This window comes from Meles meles, chromosome 14 (genome assembly GCF_922984935.1).
Source record: "Meles meles chromosome 14, mMelMel3.1 paternal haplotype, whole genome shotgun sequence".
NCBI lineage: Eukaryota > Metazoa > Chordata > Mammalia > Carnivora > Mustelidae > Meles > Meles meles.
Window position 1 is genome coordinate 8078049 of NC_060079.1, and position 26418 is coordinate 8104466.

The following is a 26418-nucleotide window of genomic DNA, read 5'->3' on the forward strand; positions in this document are numbered from 1 at the left end:
TATGCTTCCTTTATATGCCACCTTAATCTGTGAGTTTTGAAAATACAGTTTCTGTGTGACTCCTTCTCAACTAAGGTAGGCTTGTTATGTATCATGGCCTTTTATTAATCTTTTCTCCTGAAACAACTTGCACCGAAGCTTAAATTTTGGTGAAACAAAATGCTTTAATTTTGTACTTCAGACTGAACTGACAAATTATCTCAAACAACAGAAAGGTAAACAGGTTAGATAAAACACTGAAGGAAAAATTAAGAAAAATAGGCTTCCCCATTATTTATATCCAAGGACTGCGACTTAGTTGATACATACATAACAAACTGTGCCCAGAGCCACAAGAAATGAGTGTTTGGGGTGTTGGCATGTTCTGCAGTCTCGGGGATGGACATGAGAACACAGGATGTCGTGGTCCGAACCTTACTTCTATCTGGAGTGGGAAGAGTCCATAGTTACCTCATCCTGTTTGCTTTTAGTCGTGTCGTAAGAACGGATTAGTTCTTCCTGAGTGATCACAGCTTGTTCTACTTGAGAAAATGCATACCCATCTGAAAGTGTAAAGCACAGGGAACTCTGTTAGGAGCACTAATGTACAGGGAGCATTCTGCTAGCAGAAAGTAAGACTCCTACCCAATGGAGACGCATTGGCCTTTGGACATGTTGGACAACAAGTAGCCACATCAGCCAGGCCAGTAACAGACGCAGGTAAAGTGGTGAGGTATGATGAGAGAATGGTTATGCAGCACCTTGCAGGTTTGGCTATATTAAAGAACCACTTAGGGGAGCCCTTTAAACATACCCATTTTGGGGGCCACGATTGAAAGAAGAAAAGTAACTTCTATCCATTATTGGATTATTGGATTAACTGCAGTGCTTCTATGTGGAAGGAAAGATGAGTGTCCCAGACCTCTCCCCTCAGTAGCATCACCTGAAAGCAGGTAAAATCCCAGGGTCTGGTACCGACACTTGGACCGGTGGTTCTCACACTTCACTGTGTACCAGAATTCACCTGGTGACCACTGGTCCCACCTCCAGAATTTCTGGTTTAATAAGTCTGCTGTAGGGGCTCAAGAACCAACATTTCTAACAACTTGCCAGCTGATGTGATGCACCTGCTGCTGGCCTCAGTACAAGGCACAGAGAACCACTGTTGAGACCAATTGAACCACAGCCTGTGGGCGGGTGCTGGTAGCAATAGCCCCCAATGGCAATAGCCCCCAAAGGAAGTCAATGGCTTCCTTCTCTCTTCTGCCCACTGAGAGGAACTCGATCACAATCTCAAGGTGAAACTTTGGCATTTTTTAGAACCACCCAAGTGTTTCCCCAGTGGATCCAGGGATGCTCTGAGGGGCTCTGAAGAACACAATACTGCAGGACAGGGCCTGCAGGTGTAGCAGGAAAACCCAAAGGCAGCATTTCGGAGCATTCAGAGGCCTCCTCTTTTGGAGAGTGGGCCCACTTTACGTCAGCCATGCCAACAGCAAAAGGTGAAAAAACAGCTGTCTATTTTTATATTGAATGTACTAATCACAAAAACAAGGAGGGACATAGAAATGAACAAATTAAAACATATCCCCGCCCTCTTCATTTACTCCCCTGTCACCTTCTTAAATGGAAGATGTGATAGCATTTTAAATTGTCTCTTCCCCACTCACACAGAGACAAAAGCTTTTTTCCTATTTTTAATTCTTGTCTTAACCCCAGGGACCAGGAGGGTCTGAAAAGAATATTTCGGATATGGCCTGAAAAAATATTTCTTAGCTTTTACAAGATGTGTACACAGAGAGGGTCTTTTGTGAGCTGATGAAGTTTTAGCCACATTACCTCCATTCAAGGGTAGGTAATGTCTTAGAATTTTCTTCTGTATACTAGTGATTTGTTTTGATTATTTTTTTTAACTCATTCTAAATATTTGCATTCAAACCTAATTTTCCTAAACAGTTTCCCTAAATTGTATAAAGATATGGCCACAGAAAACTAGTATCTGCTGCTAACTCAGAAATAAATGGTATCTTTTGGAAATCTGGGCTGGTTTCCCAATCTGCTGTGTTCTCTGGGAGGAGAGAGAGCTGAAGAGGGACAACCAGGACCAGGATCCTCCGCCTGTCCAGCCTTAACTCCTCAGCCTGACAAAGAGGCACCATCAGGTCCATTTACATCCAAATGGGGAGCTCAGAGGAAGCTTCCAACTCTTTGCCTTTCCCACTTTCTTCATCTTTCAGGAAGTTCTGACAGCCACAAAGTAATGATGGGGTCTGGGGAAAGCCACCCATGGACCCAAATCCTGAACTTTCCTGGGCTGGTTTCCCAGTGCATCCGCTTTCTACATGCTCAGCTGCAGCCAGAAGCAGGGGAGGTAAGGAGAGGGAGGTCGAAGTGAAGTATGAGGAATTTTCAAGTCATTTTTTCCCCCTTCAACCTGGTAAAACGTTTAGCAGATTTCAGAATCAATCGTGTCATTTATTCTTTTGGCATAATCGTCTCATTTAGTTCACTTCATTGTAAATTTTGAGAGTCTGATAAAATCTTAAAGTCACAATTTTCTGGCTCAAGAAAGAATTATTAATTGCAATTAACAGAGAAACTCTACTTCTTATTTGAGGAGCTCAGAGCACTTTACAAATTCAAGTTAATATTGTGGTGAAGCACAGAAAAACATACGGGACCCAAAAACCTACAAACTGGCTGAGGAACTTCATCTCCAGCAACAAAAAATGTCATAGAGAACACACCTTAGAATCTCTTATAATCCTATACGATTTCTAGCTGTCCAATAGTATTCTCTATTTTGCCATTTTTAAAAAGTGAGTCATGAAAATAATTTCTTCCTATACAATATTTTAAAAGTAGTTTTAAAGTAACTGAATATACTTTTCTTTTTTATTATTTTTTAATAAACATATAATGTATTATTAGCCCCAGGGGTACAGGTCTGTGAATCACCAGGTTTACACACTTCACAGCACTCAGCATAGCACATACCCTCCCCAATGTCCATATCCCCATCACCTTCTCCCTACCCCCCTCCCCCCGGCCACCCTCAGTTTGTTTTGTGACATTAAGAGTCTCTAATGGTTTGTCTCCCTCCTGATCCCATCTTGTTTCCCTAGTCCCCCAAGCCCCCATGTTGCATCTCCACTTCCTCATATCAGGGAGATCATATGATAGCTGTCTTTCTCCGATTGACTTATTTCACTAAGCATGATACCCTCTAGTTTCATCCACGTCATCGCAAATGGCAAGATTTCATTTCTTTTGATGGCTGCATAGTATTCCATTGTATATATATACCACATCTTCTTTATCCATTCATCTGTTGATGGACATCTAGGTTCTTTCCATACTTTGGCTATTGAAATATACTTTTCTATTTCTCATATATATTCCATGACATTTTAAAGTTCTTCATATCTTCATATATTACAAAACTTTTGGTAGTGGTTTTAGGACCATGTGATTCCTGCATAAAGCACTTATCCCTCTATTCAAATCTGGATACACATGTCCTTTAACATCCCATATTACCTACGATGACCCCAGTAGCCTGAAGTACCAAAAAGGTAGAGCTAGGGCAGCTCAGAGAGGGTAAGTAACATGCCTTGAGTTGCATAGTGATTCAAGAGGCAGAGCTGGAATGCAGTTGCCCATCTGATTCCCATGTGTCAGCTGAATTCCAATGGAACTGAACAATGTGCCACTTGGAATGAGACAGACCGAAGTTCCAGTCTGTCTTCCAGTCATTTCTAGTTATATAATCTAAGGTAAGTGACTAAATTAAGGCAAGTGACTAAATTTGCTGAACCATCATTTCCTTCCTTGCAAAATGAGGATTCATTCAATAAGTAGTTAATAATTAATAAGTAATTAATAAGTAGTTAATAACTGTCTCCATATGGTGGCTCCAAATAGTGCAACAAAGGCCCAGTATTCAACAGTGGCCAAGATCACAGTATGTGTCCAACAAATACTGGCTCCATTTTGTATGTATTTATAGTTGATATTGGACTGATGGAAGAAGAAATGGTATTTGTTAGTACATGTAATTCTGCTTGGACTCTTCATTAGTGAGTTAGTTCATTCAGAAAGATTTGTACTGTCTACTATGTATATTCATTCTTAGAATAAATTAGTGAGGCAAAAATCCTTGTTCTTACAGAGCTTACATTCTAGCAACACAAATATGCTAGCCCATGAAGATAATAAGCATATAACAAATGATTAATCATATAGTACCTAAGAGTATACTAAAGAGCTACGAACAAAAGAAAAAACTGAAATCAGGGGTGGGATTTTGTAGCAATAGAGAGGTCAAGGTAGGCTTCATTGAGAAGGTAATATTTGGGCAAATACTTGAAGTAAGTGAGAGTGAGCACCACAGATATATGAGAGATTTGTTTTCTAGGCTGAAGTGTCAGCCAGTGCAAATGCCCTGGGGTGGGAGAATTCCTGGTATAAGAAGAGCACAGAGGTTGGAGTGCAATGAAGGAGGAAGAAGATTAGATGACACCAGGAAAGTAACAGCGTCTAGATCAAGTAAGTCTTTTTTGGCCATTGTAAGGCTTTTATATTGAATGTGATGATAGCCATTGCAGGATTTTGATGTGCACAAGGTTGATGTGCCTGTGCTGACATGATTTTAAATGCATCACTTTGGTGCTTGCTTCAGCAGCACATACACTAAAAAATGCATCACTTTGGCTGCTGTACAAGAGTCAAGGGTAGAAGCAGGAGACTTGTTAAGAGATTGTTGCAGTAACGCAGGCAGGTTGTGGTGGTCCAGACCAAGATGCCAATAGGGGTGTGAGTGAGACATGGTCTGTCTCTGAATACAATGTGATGGTACAGCCATCTAATACGTTAGAAGAATTAGAAGGACTACAAGGATTTTGGCTTGAGCTATTGGAAGCATGCAGTTGTCTTCAGGTGAAGACAGCAGATGGAGCAGTCTTGGTGGGAGAGGAGACCACAGGCTCAGTTTTGGACATCATTGGTGGCCTTGACTGGAGAAATGTCAGTTAAATAGTAGGAGTGAAGGTTTGATGGAGTGAGTTTAAGGGAGAATGGGAGAAGGGGATTTGGAGAAAATGGATACAGACCATTTGACCAAGAACTGTTGTCGCAAGGGAGTTCAAGAAATGAAGCACGTTCTAATGGGTGAGGTGTGGTCCAGAGAAGGTTCTGCTCTTTGAGACAACCTTTTTTATGCCGGTAAGAATGATCTAGTAGAGGAGAGTGAAAAAGGGGTGACATAGGAGATAAAGGAAAGAATGACGGGAATGAGGTTCCTGGGTATGAAAGAGCAAATGGAGTCAGTGGCCACGCACTGGCATGAGAAGCAGTCTGTGGAAACAAGTAGGAAGGCAGAGTGTGTGGGAGAGTGGCTGGCAGCTGAGGTGGTGGAGTGAGTGCCTGGAATTTCATTTTTGGCCCATTTTTCTCTGGGATGTAGAAATCAAGGTCATCATTTTTGAAAGATTGGAGAGATGTTAACCCTAATCCCTAAGACATCTGCTGTACTTTGTTTTCTTGTCCTGGTTCATTTTTACTTTTGGTTACTTTTGAGGTTCTGTTCCTTAAACATATGTAGGGAGAGGGGGAAAAGCAAAATGCTGGACACAGGACAGGAAGAAGTGTGTGTTCATGCAAAGGAGAAAGAGACACATAAATCTCAGAGATACGAAAAAAAAAAAGGCAATAAAAGAATCTAGTATTACAAAATACTGTAACTTTCAGTGAACACCCTGGTCAGAAAGGGACAGTTAGCTCTCATTCTCTGCAAATATTTCACATTTCTTTGTTTGTAGTACCTTCATGTTTGACTTGTTTCCTTTCACAGGAAAGCATTCAGCACTCATGTTATCATACAGGAGTCACAGAGGACCTTAATCTTTCATCTAGGTACTTCTCCAATGCATTTCTTATTAAACAACAGGAAAACGAAATAACTTCTAATGGTTTTCATGTTCAACGTGGGCTTTGTTAACATCATACCCTCCAAAAGGGTACATACGTTCTCTAAGGATAAAAATTATTTGGAGCCAGATACCACTTTTCCATTTTAAAAGACATGTTGGGAGTCTGTAAGAGGATCTTGAAAATGTGAGGACATTACATTTAAGGATGTCATCATTCAGGAATGGCTGACCAGGAATTGCGTGCTTTCTGACTGCACTGGCTTTAGGTCAGGAACATGAATTTGATGAATCCAGTTGAGCGTTCCTGCCCTATGACAACTACCTTACTTTTTAAAAAAATATTTAACACCACAGGTAGTTTCCTTTAAAAAAAATTGTGGTAACATGTTATGTAAAATTTACCATCTTAATGGTGTTTAAGTGTACAGTTCAGGGGCATTAAGTACATTCGTAGTGCTGTGGAACCGTCATCATCATCCATCTGCAAACCTCTTTCCATCTTCCCAAACTGAAACTCTGTGCCCATTAAACACTGAGTCCCCACTCCACTGCCCCCCATCCCCATCCCCTGGAAAATTTGGCTACTCTAAGTACCTCATACCAGTGGAATCATACAATACTTGTCTTTTGTATGGCTCGTTTCACTTGGCCTCATCTCTTCAAGAAGCACCTAACATTGCATTACCCATCCTTCATGTCGGTAGGTGGCGTCTCAGCCTGTGGCCTGATGTACAGTACATTACTTACGTGGGATGCTTTGATCAAAAGATTCACTCTGGAAGACTATCTCAGGCATCGGGGTGGCTAGGAACATTTGGGCTTTTTTTGCCTCCACCCTGTGAGTAAATCAATCATAGCCTTGCTTTAGTTCATTGGAACAGATTTCAAAGAAATTTATGGGAGGGGGAGGTACAAGGTAAAAGAAAAAAAGTCTTCCTCTTTTTTAGAGGAATTTAAAGGAATTTAGAGGAATTTAAAATAAAATTTATATTATCCAGACACTTAGCAAGGTGCTGCTTCTAAAATAGGGGTTCTGCTTCTGAACATTTCTTATATCCAGCTCTCCTAACTGTCCCCCCCCCCCCCTCAGGAATTGAATAGAACAAGTCCTGTCCTGTCAGTCCTCTGGCCTCCCAGAGCACCTTAGAGATTTTATCTTGTGTATTTTAAAAATCTGTCTCAATTTCCTGGTTCAAGACTCTGAACAATGTGTATCAAGAAGGGTCAGTTAGCTCTAGGCACAGGAGACACCTTTTCTAAACCCTCCAAGGCTTACTGTGGGACTGCATTGGAAGCCCCAAGTTCAATACTTTCTAAATTTCAAAGAGTTGTGGAATCATTGTGGGTTAACAGAGCAGCATAATTAGGGAAGTCCATGGTTTCTTCTTTTTTTCTCTATAAGCCTGAAAAATAGGGTAAACAACAACAACAAACCCCAAACAACCCAAGCTGCTCTGTTTTCTCACTTCTAAGATGTCATCAGGCCATAGGGGCTTTTTGCTGTTTGAGGATTTGCCATGTATCCTGGTATTTCCAGAAATCTGAGGGACTCACAGCTGGTGTGACAAATTGCAGCTGTTTTCAACAACCACAACTGTACCCCATCCCATGCCCTTCTGTGAGAAGAGGGCCTCCTCTACAGCCAGCTACTCTTTTGTGACTCAGAGGAAGGTTTCTAAGGACTGTCTGAAGGAGCAGCTCCTGGGGTGGTGAAAGTCAAAAGTCATTACCAAGGGGCATGGCCTTGGGACTGACTGACTACTGACTTCCCCCTTTGAAGTCCTCTCTAGAAGGAAGGTGATCCATTGATAATGTTCTGAACCAGAATTTAAAAAAAAAAAAAAAGTTAATCATAAAAAAGGTTGGAATTTTCCAAAGTTGTTGAAAGACTCAGATTAGGATTTTACTTTTGTTTGTATATCCAGGAGTTGAAGAGCACTAGGCTCTGGGCTCTCCAGAATCCACTTACTCATTTGCATTCCCTCCTGTTTTCTCCCTTTCTTCCTCTCCCTCTCTTCCACTTCCTCTCTCCCTCTTCCTTTCTTTCTGTCTGTCTCTGTTAAATTTGTCACATATAAAGCATTTACATCATTAAAAATTTAAAGAGAAAATATGTGAACATAGAGAATAAACATTCTACTTTCTTTACTCATCTTCCTGGTTCCTCATCTCTGTTGCTTACCAGTAATCACTCCTAGTGGTCTCTTAGCTAATTTTGCAGAGGTGCTTTAGAAGGAAAAGTGCTCATATGTCATTATCCCTGCCCTTTTGCACTAAAGGTTGCATATTGTACAAAGTGTTCAACGTATGTTTTTTTTTTCTGTTAATACATCCTGGAATCATTTGCACCTCAGAACACAGAAAGCTTCCTGACTCCTTTTAGAGAGTACTGTAGTTTGTGAATGTGTACATGGGTATGGTTGTTCCTAAATGCTGGTGGTTCCAAATACTGCCGCAGTCCCTAGCACTAGGACATATGTGAGTATTGGGAGGATGAAAAGGGGTGGTACATTTCCAGAAATGGAATTACTGAGTCAAAGGCCATATGAAATTGTATTTCTGATAGATATTGCCAAATTACCTTAATTCTTTCCTTTCCCATGTTTTCACCAACCAAGGGTGGCCAGCAATGATAGATTAAAAATGTCCTGCCTGTATACTTAGCATTTTCATTTCTTACTATGAGTAAAGTTGAGGATATTTTCATATTTTAAGAAACTTTCGTATTTCCTTTCCTGTGAACTGTCTGTTTATACTTTGCCTATTTTTCTACTGCTTAGGTATTTGGTTTTACTGATTTCTGGAAACAATTTATCTATTTGGGAGGCTAGTCCTTTGTTATGTGAACTTTATTTTTGTACAATTTATATTGTGTTTATATTTTCAGTTTGGTTTCTTATTGAGGTTCATTTTGTATGTGATAAAATGCATAAATCTTAAAAGTACAGTTTAACAAAACTATTTGCCTATGTATCAATCTCCCAGATCTATTTTTTATACCAGTACCATACTGTTTTGATTGCTACAGTGATATATATTAGCTTTATAGTAAAATGTAATATAATTGCTTTGTAATGTAGTTTGAAATCTGAAAGTGTGATGCCTCCAGCTTTGTTCTTCTTCAAGATTGCTTTGGTTCTGTAGTAGTGCTTTGTGATCCTTTGTATGTCTGTGGTATTGGTTGTAATGTCTCCTCTTTCATTTCTGATTTGAGTCCTTGCTCTTTTTTTCTTCACAAGTCTAACCAAAAGTTTATCTATTTTGTCTATTAAAAAAAACACAGCCACTAATTGATCTTTTCTGTATTGTTTTGTCTCTCTTTCACTTATTTCTGCTCTGATCTTAGTTAACTATTTCCTTCCTTCTGCTAACTTGAGGTTTAGTTTGTTCTTCTTTTCCTAGTTCCTTAAAGTGTAGCATGAAGTTTTTTATGTGAGATGTCTTTGTATCTTAATGTTGGTATTTATTGTAATGAACGTCCCTCCGTAGAGCTGCTTTTACTGCACCACCAGTAAAATGCACTGCATTTTACTGCACCAATGTTGCCTTCCCATTTTCATTTGTCTCTAGATGTATTTTTATTTCTTTTTCAGTTTCCTTTTTGATCCACTAGTTGTTCAATTGTATGTTGTTTAATCTCCACACCTTGTGAATTTTCCAGTTTTCTTCTTGCAGTTGATTTCCAGTTTCACACCATTGTGGTTGGAAAAGATGCTTGATATGATTTCAGTCTTCTTAAATTTACTAAGATTTGTTTTGCAGCTTAACGTATGACCTATCTTGGAGGTTGTTCCATGTTCACTTGAGAAGAATGTATGTTCTCTTGCTTCGGGATGGAATGTTCTGTGTGTATCTGTTAAGCCAATTGTCTAATGAGGTATTTAAGGACAATATTTCCTTACTGATTTTCTGTCTAGAAGATCTATTCATTGATGAAAGTAGGGTATTAAATCCCTTACTATTATTATATTGCTGTTTATTTCTCCTTTTGGGTCTGTCAATATTTGCTTTATACATGTGGTGCTCCTATGTTGGGTGCATAAATATTTACAAATGTCATATCCTCTTATTGGACTGACCCCTTTATCGTGATGTAATGCCTTTCTTTGTCTCTTGTTTTTATTTTAAAGTCTGCTTTGTCTGATATAAGTATAGCTATCCTAGATTTCTTTTGTTTTCCATTTGTGCGGAATATCATTTTCCATCCCTTCACCTTCATTCTCTGTGTCCTTACAGCTGAAGTGAGTCTCCTGTAGGCAACATATAGGTGGCTTTTGTTTTTCAATCCATTCAGCCATTCTACGTCTTTTGATTGGATAAGTTAGTCTAGTTATGTTTAAAGAAATCACTCATAGCCATAGGCACACCTCAGTGATGCTGCAGGCTTGGTTTCAGACTACCACAATATAGCTAATATTTCAATAAATTCAGTCAAGTGGATTTTTTGCTTTCTCAGTGCATATAAAAGTTATGTTTGCACTATACTGTAGTCTCGTAATTGTATCATTGCATTATGCCTAAAAAGAACAATGTACATACCTTAATTAAAAATAATTTATTGTTAGTGTATGCCTACTATCACCTGAACTTTCAGCAAGTCACAGTCACTGTTCACAGATCACCATTAAAAATAATGAAAAAGTCGGGGCGCCTGGGTGGCTCAGTGGGTTAAAGCCTCTGCCTTCGGCTCAGGTCATGATCCCAGGGTTCTGGGATCGAGCCCCGCATCGGGCTCTCTGCTCTGCAGACAGCCTGTTTCCTCCTTTCTCTCTCTGCCTGCCTCTCTGCCTACTTGTGATCTCTGTGGTCAAATAAATAAATAAAATCTTAAAAAAATAATGAAAAAGTATGCAATATTGTTTAAATTACCACAATGTGACAGAGACATGAAGTAAGCAATTGCTATTGGAAAAATGGCACCAACAGATCTGTGGACAGGGTATGCCACAACTTTCAATTTGTTAAAAAAAAGCGGGGGTGGGGGGGAGAAGAAAGCAGTATCTGTGAAATGCCATAAGGAAAAGCACAGTAAAACAAGATATGCCTGTGTATACTTGTGGCCATTGTGTTCTTTATTTCCTGCTATTTAGTAATTCCTTTGTTCCTTCATTTCTTGTTCTCTTTCTTTATGATTTGACGATTTCCTGTTGTGGTATGCTTAGATTCCTTTCTCTATTTTATTTTGTGTGTGTGTGTATTTACTATAGGTTTTTTTGTTCTGTGGTTACCATGAAACTTACATAAAATTATTTAAGTCTATTTTAAGTTGGTAACAACTGCAGCTCAAATGCATTCTAAAGGTCTGCATTTTTACCCTCTTTACCACTTCTTATGTTTTTGATGTCACCATTTATATTTTTTCTTGTGTGTCTACTAACATGATTGAAACTATAGTTATTTTTACTCCTTTTGTATTTTAACCTTCATATTAGCTTTAGAAATGATTTATCCATCACCTTTACAACATCAGATTATTCTGAACTTTACTATATATTAACCTTTACCAATGAGATTTATAATTTCATGTTACTGACTAGTGCCCTTTCATTTCAGTTTAAAGAAGTCCCTTTAACATTTCTTGTAATGACAGGTCAGTGGTGAGGAACTTCTTTAGCTTTTGTTTGTCTGGAAAACTTTCAATACCAGCTTTGCTGGATACAATATTCTTGGTTGGTAGTTTTTCCTTCAGCATTTTTAATACAGCATCCTACCCACTCTTGGCCTCCAAGGTTTGTTCTGAGAAATCTGTTCATAGAATTCCCTTGTGTGTGATTAGCTTATTTTCTTTTGTTGCTTTCAAGATTCTTTGTGTTTGATTTTTGACAGTTTCATTATAATGTATCTTAGTGAAATATTTTTTGGGTTGTACCTGAGTTGGGAATCCTTCTGCATCATGTACCTGGATATGTGGGCACATATTTAGAAGTCTCTTGGGTAAATACCTAGAAATGGAATTGTTGGGTCATGGGGATAAGCATTTCTTTAAATTGATTAGAAATGGCCAGTTGCCCAGACTAACTGTTCAAGAGTTACAGTTGCTCCTCATCCTTGCCAACAGGTGGTACTGTCAGTGCTGAGTACTCAATAGGTGCCAAATAGGTGAGTGTTAATTAATCACTTCACTCATTTACTTTAGATTTGCCCATACTTCCAATTTTCCTTTTTTTTTTAAATTTTATTTACTTATTTGACAGAGAGAGAGATCACAAGTAGGCAGGGGAGGTGGGGGGGAGGGAGCAGAGCCCCCGCTGAGCAGAGCGCCCAATGCAGGGCTTGATCCCAGGACCCTGAGAGCATGACCCGAGCAGAAGGCAGAGGCTTAACCCACTGATCCACCCAGGTGCCCCTGCTTCTTTCAAAATAAAATTTAAAAAAAAAAAGTGTATTTGGTCCTCTTTACCCAGGTCACACCATCTCCATGCTTAACACAGTGCTCCAAATATAGCAGGCATTCAGTATAGTTAAAGGCTAATTCTTTTCCTTATAATTCCTGAAAGCCCCTAAAACCTCAGGACATGCCAGGCTTCATGTGTCTGAAATAGAAGTCTGTTATTACTGAGAAGGAGCATGGTATTTTCACTCAGAGCACACAGTTTATGGCAGACCATTGGAACTGACCTCTCCCTGGAGATAGTTTGGGTATAGAGATTAAAAATGTTAATACACATTAATTTCTAGCATTTGGCCTGTTGTTCTTCAAGGCCATCAGATCAGGACCAGTGGGAAAAAGGCAACAACTGCAAAAGCAAACAATGTAATTTGTTGTCTTCTTCCAAGGGAGTGGGAGAAAGAGAGCAATTCTAGGAGAAGCCTTGGTCCTTTTCTCCTGCAGTGCACTCCCCTCACCTCCAGTAGCCACAGCTTCATCTAGAGGGAAGAACACAGACCCTCGATATCTAAACCTTTTTGCAACAATATACAGGGGAAAGTGGCAGAAATTAGCAGATTCTCTGGCTCAACACAGAGATCTGGGTGTCTGCCCACCAACCAACAGAAGTTAAAATAAAGTTAGGATATACAAACTTGATGCACCATCTGTTAGAATAATAGCCAGGAAGGTTGTGAAAGGACAAAACTTTCTTTCAAAACGTGTGAGATGAAATGGAAACATGATTTTCCAAAATGAGTTAAAAAAAAATTTTTTTTGGTAAAGAAAACCATAAGGAGATATCTCAAACTAGTTGTACATGTGTGTGTGTGTGTGTGTGTGTGTGTGTGTGTGTGTGTGTGTGTGTTTATGAAGGGACAGACAGTGTGTAAGGCACTATAAGCCACTGAAAGGGTCTTGTCTTTCTCTGAGTGATAGGGGAGGTTGTGGAAAAGCAGAGAGCAGGGAGTGATGTGTCGGATTTACACTACCAAAACCTCTTCCCTCTGATTACTACAGGAAGGACCAGAAGCAGAGATACCTGTTAAGAGGCTCCTGAACTAATCAGAAGAAAGATGATAGGGGCTGGACCAGCAAGATCATACAGATAGTTTAAGTGATCTAATTCTCAGTTTACTTTGAGGTAGGAACAACGGGATTTTTCTGACATGATGGGTGTTGAATAGCAGAAAAGAGGATGTGAGCGTGACTTCAGGAATTTGGCCTGAGAAATTGGAAGAATGAAGTTGCCATCCACTGAAAGGAGGACCTTAGGGGAAGCTAGTGGTCTGGGATGCTGGGGATGTGAAGTTCAAGATACCTGTTTGACATGTGCTTAATAAGCTTGGGGAAATCATGGAAAGTTTGGAAGTACCTGGGAGGGAAATGTGGAAAGAATTAGGAGAACAGGGGCCACCTGGGAGGCTCAGTACATTAAGCATCTGACTCTTGGTTTCAGCTTAGGTCCATAATCTCATGGGTCATGGGATCGAGCCCAGCATCAGGCTCTACACTCAGTGGCAGTGGGGTCTGCCTGGGGAGTCTCTCCCTCTGCTCCTCCCCCACTTGCTCTCTCTCTTTATTTCTCTGGAGTAAACAATATTTAAAAAAAGAATGAGAACAACTTTTTAACAAAAGTCAGGATAAAGAGAACAGCCTCACCTCCTTCTAAACATTGTAGGAGGATGAAATCTTTGAGCTCTGCTACTTTCCATCTCCCGAACTTCCTCTAGTAATGTTCTCTTGCAGGTATTTCTAATCCTGTATTATGTGGAAAAGATACAGCATAACACATGAGCTTTACACACTCAAAGCAACAATTTCTCCCTTCTTGAATAATTCTGGGCATCCCTTACCTAGAGGCCATATGATATGGTGTGATGCAGCAAGCCCAGTCTTCCTGTGAAACCAGACTCTATTTTCTTAGTAGCTATGAAGCATTACCAGAAGGGATATTGGAAAGAGCTGGCAGTGCCCATTAGTAGCCAACCACCTCAAATACAGACTTCCATGCAAGTCTATAGATCTGAGTGTGTGTCTAAGCCACAGAGGGCCCTGATTCTGGAGGAGTCCATCTGTATGAATTCAGCCAGACTGTTGAAAATTCACAGGACTGACATGATTCTGTATGACTTTTTTCTATCACACTCACTATTCCACAATCTTGATTCTTAAATTTTCAGCTGTGTACTACCTCCAACCCTCACTTAGGCAGAGAGACCCAGGACTAAGTGTGCCATTTAGTAGCAGTAGTAATGGCAGAGTGGTTGTGTCAGAGCTTCATATATCAGGTGTGCATATTTGAAACATGCAAAGCAACCTAGACAGATACTCTCCATTTTCTGGGGCAACTTATTTTCACTGGGGTATCTATCTCTGTCTATATTCAAGCATTCATCATTTATCCACACATGTAGGAGAACAAAAAAAGAATGTTTGTCTTGTCTCTTGAGCACAGCTAGATAATTACTAAATCATTCTGAACACCCAGAAAATCGATCTGGGGAGAAAAGAAGCCACATTGTAGAAGGTAGGAGGTGTGGTGATGTGACCTGGGGTAAAAAAGAATCATAGGTGCCACAGAGGAAAAAAAGCCCTATCACAGAGAATGGGGGGGGGGGGGGCGGAGTACACAGGGAATTACACAAGAAAACTCTTCCCCAAAACCACTGACTGGGAAAATGAGAGGGGCTGATTATCACAAGTTTTTATAAGTGGTGGAGCTGAAAATCTGAAGTTTTAGAAGTTTGTGCCATTTCTAGAGTTGAGCCTGATGGACATAGCAGTGTTACTATGCAGAAGGAGGGCAGAGGCCCAGGAGTGGACATCATGCTCTGAGGATCCCCTGCATCACCTTGGGAGAAACAGTTCCCCTTTCTGGAGTGTATTTGGGAGAGGTGACATTGCCTCTCAGGGGACAAAAGAGCCAGCAGGTACTGTTTAGCTGCCCTGTTCATTAACATATGAGTAAAGACACCTGCTGAGGGCAGCTAACTGGATGCTGGGTTTTGCTATGCTCTACCATAAAACTCAAGCCCCTACTTAGTAGTGGGACTGCTTTTCTGTGACAAACCTGTCCCAGCCCCAGCCAGGCAAGGGCCTCCCACAGAGGATCAGTGCAGTCTGCACTGTGACTGCTCTCCCAAATTTGGAGTTTTGAAAACTATTTGCATGCCTGAGATAAAACACAGGAGTACTGCTCCACTAGACAGGCAGATGGCTTGGACAAAGACAAGGTGAATGCAGGGCTTTGACAGAAGCCTGGGACACAAGAGGGGAGATTGTTCACTTTTCTGTGAGGGCTTCATGAACAGCTGCAGACGTGAACTCTCTCCCAGGAAGAGAGCAGACTGACACCATTTTTTTACCCCTCCCATCAACACGGACAGACTTCAGTGAGCAGAATAGTGCACATAGTGGATTCTGGAGCTGCTTACACCAAGCCCTGATTGCTCTGCACGTGACTTTTTTAATAGGACAAGTGTGATTGAGAGCCAGAGCAGCAGCAGGGTGCTTCCCCAGAAGGCCAGCAACCCCCCTCCACCCTGCAAGCACAAGGTCTACTAATCATAGAGTCTACAAAGCTTCAACTCTAGAGAAAATAGGACCAAGCACAGGTTTTCCCAACACACAAACACAGAGACCTAAACAAAATGTCAAGTTGGAGGAATTAATCCCAAAAGAAAGAACAAGAAGGGACCATGACCAGGGAGCTAATCAAAATAGGGGCGCCTGGGTGGCTCAGTGGGTTAAAACCTCTGCCTTCGGCCCGGGTCATGATCTCGGGGTCCTGGGATCGAGTCCCATATCGGGCTCTCTGCTTGGCGGGGAGCCTGCTTCCTCCTCTCTCTCTGCCTGCCTCTCTGCCTACTTGTGATTTCTCTCTGTCAAATAAATAAATTAAAAAAAAATTTTTAAAAATAGGTATAAGTAATATTCCTGAACCAGAATTTAAGATAACAATCATAAGGATAAGAGCTGGGCTTGAGAAAAAACAGAGAGATGCTTATTGTAGAGACAAAACACTTAAAAACTAATCAAGCCAAAATAAAAAAAAAAATGCAATAACTAAGATGCAAAACCAACTGGATATAATGACCATAAGAAGCAGAGGATAGAATAAGTTATACAGAAGATAAATTTATGGAAGCTAATGAAGCTGAAAAGAAGAGGGAAAGAAAAATATTCGATCATGAATGTAGACTTAAGGAAGTCTGCAGCTCCACAGTGTGTAATAACTTCCGTATCATGGGAATCCCACAGGAAGAGAGAGAAAAGAGGCAGAAGGTTTATTTAAGTAAATTACAGCTAAAAACTTCCCTAATCTGGGGAAAGAAACAGACATCCAGATCCAGAAGAGACAAAAAATTCCTATCAAAATCAACAAGAACCAGCCAACACCAAGACATGACATAGTAAAATTTGCAAAACACAGAGATAAGGAAAGAATCCTGAAAGCAACAAGGGAAAAGAAATCCCTAACCTATAAGGGAAGACAAATCAGGTTAGCAGCAGTTCTTTCCATAGAAACCTGGCAGGCCAGAAAAGAATGGCATAATTTATTCAATGTGCTGAATAGGAAAAAATATGCAGCCAAGAATACTTTATCCAGCAGGGCTGTCATTCACAATAAAAGGAGAGAGAGTTTCCCAAACAAACAAAAACTAAGAGTTTATAACCCTAAACCAGCCCTGCAAGAAATATTAAAGGGGACTCTTTGAGAGAGAAAGACCAAAAGCAACAGACTGGAAAGGAACAGAGAAAATCTCCAGAAACAATGACTTTATAGGTAATAGGAGATAAATTCATATCTATTCATAATTACTTTAAATGTAAATTACTCTAAATGTAAATGCTCCAATCAAAAGACATAGGGTCATCATGTCAGAAGAAATGAAAAAACTGACCCATCTATATGCAGCCTGCAAGAGAAGCATTTTATTTTATTTTTTAAAAGATTTTATTTATTTGAAAGTACAGAGCAAGTAGGAGAGAGCATGAGGTGGAGGGGAGGAGCAGAGGGAGAAGCAGGCTCCCATGAGTAGGTAACCCACCACAGGGCTTGATCCCAGGACTCTGGAATCATGACCCAAACCAAAGGTAGATACCTCCAGATAGAAGTGAGGGGATGGGGGAACCATCTATCATGTTAATGGATGTCAAAAGAAAGCCAGCATAGCCATACTTATATGAGACAAACTAGATTTTAAACCAAAGACTGTAACAAGAGATGAAGAAAGTCACTGTATCATAATAACTCATAATAAAGGGGTTCCAGGGGAATTCTACTAGACAGCTAAAGATGAGTTAATACTTATTCTTAAACTATTCTAAAAAAATAGAAATGAAAGGAAAACTTCCAAACTCATTTTACAAGACCAGCATTACCTTGATTCCAAAACCAGACGAAGACCCCACTAAAGAGGAGAATTATAGGCCAATATCCCTGGTGAACATGGATGTAATAACTTGCAATAAGATACTAGCAAATTGAATCCAACAGTATATTAAAGGAATTATTTACCACAATCAAGTGGGATTTATTCCTGGGCTGCAGGGATGGTTCAATATTCACAAATCAATCAATATGATACACCACATTAATAAAAGGAAGAATAAGAACCATATGATCCTCTCAATAGATTCAGAAAAAAAGCGTTTGACAAAGCAGCAATTCTTGATAAAAACCCTCAATAAAATACGGATAGATGGAACATATGTCAACATTATAAAGGCCATATATGAAAGAACCACAGCTAATATCATTCTCAATGGGGAAAAACTGAGAGCTTTTCCTCTAAAATCAGGAAAAATACAGGAATGTCCACTCTCACCATTGTTATTTAATCTAGTACTGGAAGTCCTAGCCTCAGCAATCATACAATAGAAATAAATAAAAGGCATCCAAATTGGCAAGGAAGAAGTTGACATTGACTATTTGCAAATGACATGATACTCTATGTGGGCAACCTGAAAGACTCCACCAAAAAATTGCTAGAACAATACAAGAATTCAGCAAAGTCACAGGCTATAAAATCAATGTACAGAAATCTGCATTTCCATACACCAATAATAAAACAGCAGAAAGAAAAATCAAGGAATAGATCCATTTACAATTATACCAAAAACCACAAGATACCCAGGAGTAAAGCTAACCAAAGAGGTAAAAAGATCTGTACTCTGAAAACCATAGAACATTGATGAAAGAAATTGAAAATGACACAAAGAAATGGAAAAAACATGCTATGATCATGGACTGGAAAACAAATATTGTTAAAATGTCTATACTACAAAACAATTTACAAACTTAATGCAATCCCTATCAAAATACCACCATTTTTCACAGAGCTAGAACAAACAAACAATGCCAGAATTTGTGTAGAACCAGGAAAGACTCCACATAACCAAAGTTAACGTTGAATTGTTTATCTGAGATGGCATTTTTAAATGAAGTCCCATACACCCACAGCACAACCAAATTCATTTGTTAAGGTTGCTGTAAAATGCTGTCACTAAAGCCACTGGGCTTTTAGGGGCAGTTCTTTTGGCTCTGTTTTGTTGTTCACCTCAATATATCTGTTTCCTTTACTAATCTATTTACATTTCCTATTTATAAGATATTCTATGATTCAGAATGATTTTAAAATCTTGGTACAATCCCAGGAAGACGCTTAAGTGGAAATTAAGCAAAAATTGTGAAATGATTCAGTGAAATAAGTCAAGCAGAGAAAGACAATCATCAAATGGTTTCATTCATATGTGAAATATGAGTGAAAGTGAAATATGAAATATAAGGAATAGAGCAGAGGATCATAGAAGAAGGGAGGGAAAACTGAATGGGAAGTCATCAGAGAGAAACACCATGAGACTCGTAACTATAAGGAACAAACTGAGGGTTGCTGGAGAGGTGGTGGGTAGGAGGGATGGGGTAACAGAGTGATGGGCATTAAGGAGGGCACAGGATTTAATGAGCACTGGGTGTTATAGGCAACTAATGAATCATTGAACACTACAGCAAAAACTAAAGGTGTATTAGATGTTGGCTCATCGAACTTTATTAAAAAATGAAATAATTCAAACATACATGTTACTTGGATTTTAAAAGACTGTACATACTACTAAAATACTTTTTTTGAGCTACATAGCACTTACACAAAAGTATAAACTTGAAAGATTTCACAGTCCCCTTTGACTTACAGATTTTCACACCTGTATTTACCATATTATAAAACAAAACAAAAACAAAGAAAAGTGGTATGCTAAATTATCTTTACTCACAGGAGAAAAATAGGCCTGCCTCAAGTAATTAAAAAGACAACAGGGGCGCCTGGGTGGCTCAGTGAGTTAAGCCTATGCCTTCGACTTAGGACATGATCTCAGGGTCCTGGGATTGAACTCCACATCAGGCTCTCTGCTCAGCGGGGAGCCTACTTCCCCCTCTCTCTCCACCTGCCTCTCTGCCTACTTGTGATCTCTCTTTCTCTGTCTGTCAACTAAATAAATAAAATCTTAAAAAATAAATAAAAAGACAACAACAAATTCAAGATTATCATTACTTGCCTTGAAAATGCAGTTGGGAACTTGCAGACAAACTTGGCTATACTCAATGGTAGAGAAGAGCTAACATACTGATAGGATGATTCTAACTTAAGCCCCTCAGTACTCAGTGTACCTTTATCTCTTCCTGGAAATCTGGAATCTACACCTAGATGAAGGTATCACTGGGGAATCAATTCACAGAAGCCACAGGTTTTACTTTTATTTATTTACTTTTTTGTTATCTTCACATAACCATCATTTAGTACATCATTAGTTTTTGATGTTCTGTTCAATGATTCATTAGTTGCCTATAATACCCAGTGTTCACACATGCCCTCCTTAATACCCATCACCCAGCTACCCCAACCCCATCACCCTCCTCCCCCTCTGAAATCCTCAGTTTATTTCCCCAGAGTGCAGAGTCTCTCATGGTTTATCTCCCTCTCTCATTTCCCACCCTCCAGTTTTCCCTCCCTTCCCCTATGGTTTTCCATGCTATTTCTTATGTTCCACATATGAGTGAGACCATAGGTTTTAAAAGATCCCAGTTAACACCTACAGTCAATACCATGGATCAAAATTAATATTATCCCTTCTAGCATATTTCTTTCTCTGCGTCTTAGTTTGAAATTTATAATGTTTCAGAGCTCTATTTATGTTGTAGATTATGTACAATGATCTTATGTAAGTTATTTCTGATTTTGAAAGCTTGTAATTTCATGGACTCTTTGTACTACATCAGGGATTTCAGGGATTTCTAGCACCTTAGTTTAAAGGGTTTGTTTTTTTTTTCTGTGTTTTGGTTAAAAAAAAAAGTGGGAGGATTCTGTAATCTAATACATATTCTGGGAGAACTGTATTTGATAGATTCTTATTCCAAATATTTTTAAAAAGTGAAGAATATCTGTCTAATCTGAACATCTCCCTCCTAGTTCTTATTTTATTATTGGTTTTTAATTTGTGATCCTCTGGTAACAGGATTTGGTTCCTCTAAAGTGGATAGAAGTTCTATAAATCCCACTTCTAAAGACAAAATGGATGACCTTTCAGGAAAAAAAAATCACAAATTAGGTAATATCAGTATAAATTTTTACCTCTCGTGAATTTTGATGCTCTTTTGTTGTTTGTTTATTTCTAAATTGAGTGCTGGTAAATCAGTGGCAAAAGCAGAGAGCATTCACTTCCTCTAAATGTTCCATGACTTTTAATATTCATAAAATGGCCGATTTTTAAATTTAATTTGATGTGAAAACCATATAATTGGAAAAGAACAATTAACTATAACAGCATATCTTTTGGTTACTACTTCATTTTTCAACTTACGATATCCATATTAAATTTAGAATCAGGCACACAATGGGGACTATGAAAAAACCCAGCCAGAAGTATGGACAAACCAGGACCATCTTGACCTGCAAATAAACAGAAATGAAGAGTATTTAAGTAGGAATCTTTTAGTTTGTCAGGATTGGGTACCAAGTGCAACTCTCAGTTTCTCTTCTCCACAAAAACCTGGAGATGCAGGTTTGGATACAGTCATGGAGTCTAGAACTACTAAATCAATGTACACACATAACACCAAACTGTAGTATTAGCTAGCTTAATTTAATAATTTAATTTAATTTAATTAATTTAATAGAATATTCTATAAACAACCAACTAAATAAATATTTTGATCAAGTAAGTTGTATTTCAGGAATGCAAGAGCGGTTCAACCTTATATTACCTAGCAATACACCTTTAACTTCCAGACATTGTGTGTAAGGCAATTATGCTATTATCGTCCCCTGGGAAAACTCACTCTCCTCTCTGCCTGACAGATTAACTGGTAACAGATCACTTTAATTCAATAAGGACTGTACTGACTTGAGACTGGGTCAGGCTCTGCATTGTATATATATATATATATATATATATATTTTTTTTTTTTTTTTTTTTTAATTTTCTGTATATTCTAATAGTTCAACATCTTAAAAAACCTTTCTATCTGAAGACTGCCCCTCCCAGGGCTAGTCTATTCTTAGAGTTAGTAAGATCTCAACTGGGAGGATGCCTTTGCTCTGCAAATTCAAGAGCTAAATCCACAGCCCTATCTCCTCTATCTGGCCCATACACCCCAGGAGGCAATATTCCTCTGCTGTAATCACCCCAGAATCAAGAACCAGGCAACTAGAAACCACCTATAGGCCAAAACCTACAAAAATCACTCAAGCCATTCCTGGGCTGTTTACACACTCTGCCTTGCTTTCCCCTTGAAAAACCCAATAAAGGCAAGGCCTACAAGCTCTTAAGCTCCTGTGTTCTGTCTCCTGAAAACCCTGGTATCTTTCCCTTTTGGCCCTATGCAGCATTCTGTGATTTATCTTTAGGAACTATGAGAATGATAAATTTTGTTAAAATGGCAATAATAAGTCCTTACCTATCAGTAATTACTTTAAATGTAAATGGATTAAATTGTCCAATCAAAAGACACAGAGTGACTGAATGGATAGAAGAAAATAAGATCCAGGTATACCTGGGTGGCTCAGTCACTTAAGCATCTGCCTTTCACTCAGGTCATGATCTGGGATTCTGGGATTGATCCCTGCATTGGGCTCCATGCTCTGTGGGGAGTTTGTTTCTCCCTCTCCCTCTGTCCCTCCCCCCACTTGTACATGCTCTCTCTCTAAGAAAATCTAAAAACAAAAATAAGATCTAACAGTATGCTGCTAAGAGACTCAGTTCGGCTTTAAGGACACATAGGCACAAAGTAAAGGTATTGAAAAAGATATTACAAATAAATGGTAACCAAAAGAGAGCAGGAGCGGCTGTACTTGTATTAGATAAAATGATATTCATGCCAAATTGGTCATAAGAGACAGAGAAGATCACTGTATAGTATGGGGGTCAATTCATTAAGAGGATGTAAGAACTGTAAATTATTTGCACCCAGCAGTGTTGCACCTAAGTATTTAAGCCAGATACTAACAAAACTGAAGGAGGAAAGTCAGAACAATATAATAGCAGAAATTCAATACTCCACTTTCAACAATGGATAGATCATTTAGACAGGAAAATCAATAAGGAAACAGCTTACATTAATACCACAATAGGCAAAATGGACCTTATAGACACATACAGAACATTTGATCCAACAACACAAGAATACACATTCCTCTCCAGTGCACATGGAACACTCTACAGGATGGATCACATCTTGGGCCACAAAGCAAAAAGACAACCTACTGAATGGGAGATATTTGCAAATCATATATTCAATCAGAAGTTAATATCCAAAATATATAAAGAACTTATAGAAGTCAATGCCAAAAAAAAGAGACAGAGAGAGAAAGAGAAAAGAAATAAATATTTCAACTAAAATGGGCTGAAGACACAAATGGACATTTTTCTAAGGAAGATTTGCAGATAGACAATAGACAAATGAAAGGATGCTCAACACCCCTAATCATCAGAGAAATGTAAGTCAAAACCATACCATATACCTGTCAGAATGGCTAGAATAAAAACAAAAAATAACAAATGTTGTTGAGAATGTGGAGAAAAAGGAATCCTCATGCTGTCAGGAATGTAATTTTGTGCAGCCACTGTGGGAAACAGTACGGAGGTCCCTCAAAAATTAAAAAGAAATACTATATGATCCAGTAATTCTGCTACTGGGTATTTACCCAAAGAAGAGGAAAACACTAATTCAAAAAGATATATACATCCCTATATTTACTGCAATATTATTTATAATACCCAAGATATGGATGCAATTTAAGTGTCCATCAATAGATGAATGGATAAAGAAGAAGTGGTGTGTGGGTACATACACACACAGACATGTGTATGTATGTGTATACATACACATACACAATGGACTATTATTTTACCACAAAAAGAATGATATCTTACGATTTATGACATCACAAGTGGACCTAGAAGGTATTATACTAAGTGAAACACATCAGACAGAAAAAGACAAATACCATATGATTTGACTTACCTATGGAATCTAAAACCAAAACAAATGAATAAATCTAAATACACAGAACTGGTGGTTGCCAGACAGTTGGGGGTGAGAGGATTGGTGAAATGGGTAAAAAGGAGTGGAAGGGATAGGTTTCCAGTTGTGGAATGAGTAAGTCATGGTATTAAAGGTATAGCACAGTGAATATAGCCAAGGGTATCATAAGAGCATTGTATGCTGATAGATGGTAGTTACCCTTGGAAGAGAGCATAGGATAACATATAGAGTTGTTGCATCACTATGTTATACACTTGAAATTCATAAAATGCTGTAGGTTAATTATGGTAAACATCCAGGGTCTTCTTGAGATCCCAGAGAAGCTATGCCCCAGAAGTAAATGTCTCAAATTAGAAGAGAGTACTATGCTCTGGGAATAGGGCCATGATAGTTAATGGCAAAATAAACTACGCTTGGCCCTATCAAAGTACCATGCCTATGCCTCTCTTTTCTCTATGACTACATCTTCTTGAGGGTTTTGTCCCTAGTACAGGCATTTCAGCAGCCTGAAACTCTGAATTCTACCTCCTCCCCCCAGTAAGATCACTGCATTAACTTTGGGCTCCTCTTCTTGCACTGCAAACTGAAAAATATTCATAGGAAGATGCTAGGATAAGGAAGAAAAAGGCTTCCCTTCTTTCAAGAATCATATCCTTAAGTATTACTCTGTTGGTTTCTAGCCAATGTCTTCAAATAATTCTTTTTTTTCCCCCCATTTTATTTATTTTTTCAGCGTAACAGTATTCATTGTTTTTGCACAACACCCAGTGCTCCATGCAAAACGTGCCCTCCCCATTACCCACCACCTGTTCCCCCAACCTCCCACCGCTGACCCTTCAAAACCCTCAGGTTGTTTTTCAGAGTCCATAGTCTCTTATGGTTCTTATATCTTGTTCAGTTTTTAGAGTTGTTTTTGCCAGACTTTTCCACTTAATCATGGCTGAAACAGAAAGTCTCTTAAAATTCTTATTTCCTAAGAATTGGGCTGACTCAAGCCAGGGGTACAAAGGTCTTCTCTTGTTTCCACAGAGAAAGACAGTGAGTATGACAGACAGGGATTGAACTGGGCAATTCTGGACCTGTGTTTCTCTATTTGGTAAGTGACTGACTTTGGACCCAGGCTATTTCTAGTTCTACAGTCATGTAATTCTGTGATCCATTTTGTAAGCCCCATAGTCTTAATTCCACATTATAAGTATAGACAAAGTAGAATTTAGGAATATGTAAATAATTATAAAAATCTAAAAAGTATATCACCTCTGAGGTTTAACATAAGCAAAATAATTGTTTCATGAGACTTTAAAATATTTAGAAGCTAGAGCTCCTGGAGCTCGGAGGAATGTCTATTCTGCTTAAACATTTCAAGTAATGTTTTCTTAGTTGCCATGCATCCTTTCCAAGTAACAAATAGCACATAGTACATTACATGAAAAAACACAAGTACAATATTAGCAATTTTAGATGATTCTGAAGTGATTATAGCTTTTATCAGTTATGCACAAAAGATAAAAAAATTTTTTTTAAAGATTTATTTATTTATTTATTTATTTGACAGAGAGAGATCACGAGTAAGCAGAGAGGCAGGCAGAGAGAGGAGGAAGCAGGCTCCCCGCTGAGCAGAGAGTCTGATGTGGGGCTCGATCCCAGGACCCTGAGATCATGACCTGAGCTGAAGGCAGAGGCTTAACCCACTGAGCCACCCAGGTGCCCCAAAGATAAAAATTTTGGAAACCATAGTTAACTTATATAGTTTGAAGTAATGAGATTTTAGTTAAAATAATATTTAAAACATCAACCAGAATTTAGTTGGATCACCAACTATTTCTAATTGCATTGATTTTATATTTTCTTTCCAAATTACTTTGAGTAGATAACATAAGCTTTTATTATTAACAAACATAGGTTTTCAAGAGGGTTGTAAAGTATACTCACCGCTGACAATGAATAAAACTAACCTGTCCTGCCATTTCAGGAGCAATAGGAATGGTGGGCCATACGAAAGAGTAAATTGCAAAAAACACCAGCCAAATAATTATGCTTCCCCAAATGGCGATATGACTAAACTGCAGAAAGAAAAATATTACAGAAACACTTCAACCTTTTCCATTTACAAGGAAAAAAAAAGACTCTATCAACTGACAAAATCATTTGTCTAGGCCATATGTACTCATATGAAGAAAAATCTTTTTTGATTTCTTGATGCTTGAGACTTCCTTTCTAAGAGCCTTCTCAGAATATTTTGCTGTGGATTCAAGGAACCGTAATTTAAAGCATCTAAACCAACTATCTTGTCACCTAAGCCAAGTGATATTCAGTGTCTTCAGGGAAACTGTCAACTCTCAATCAGAATTGGTTCATACAATCGATAGGTTATTCAATGAGACTTCTGCTTCTGTCTACTTATTAAAACAAAGATCTCTTCAGAAAAAAGTTTGAACAAAAAAAGTTTGACCCTATCATATCTATTCTGCATGAATAATTCTGGATCAATGGCAGAAGTTGTGACTCTGAGGTTGACTGAAACTGGAAGATGATCTGCTCATATCAAGGATGTATGTCATTCAGATTGAGGATGTTGGTTGAGGGATCACAGTCTG

General features: G+C 38.8%; 1 protein-coding gene across 1 annotated transcript in view; it reads right to left on the reverse strand.

The window, feature by feature from the left end:
* Window positions 1-420: 420 nt before the first annotated feature.
* Window positions 421-26418, reverse strand: part of LOC123925269 (phospholipid-transporting ATPase IB-like) — a 207669-nt gene continuing 181671 nt past the window's right edge. The window contains exons 33-39 of the mRNA XM_045978516.1: window positions 25777-25884; window positions 21139-21227; window positions 13939-14037; window positions 12756-12811; window positions 5091-5213; window positions 625-753; window positions 421-542 (exon numbers count right to left, since the gene is read on the reverse strand). Coding sequence (XP_045834472.1) covers window positions 421-542; window positions 625-753; window positions 5091-5213; window positions 12756-12811; window positions 13939-14037; window positions 21139-21227; window positions 25777-25884 — 726 coding nt within the window. The remainder of the gene's footprint in view (window positions 543-624; window positions 754-5090; window positions 5214-12755; window positions 12812-13938; window positions 14038-21138; window positions 21228-25776; window positions 25885-26418) is intronic.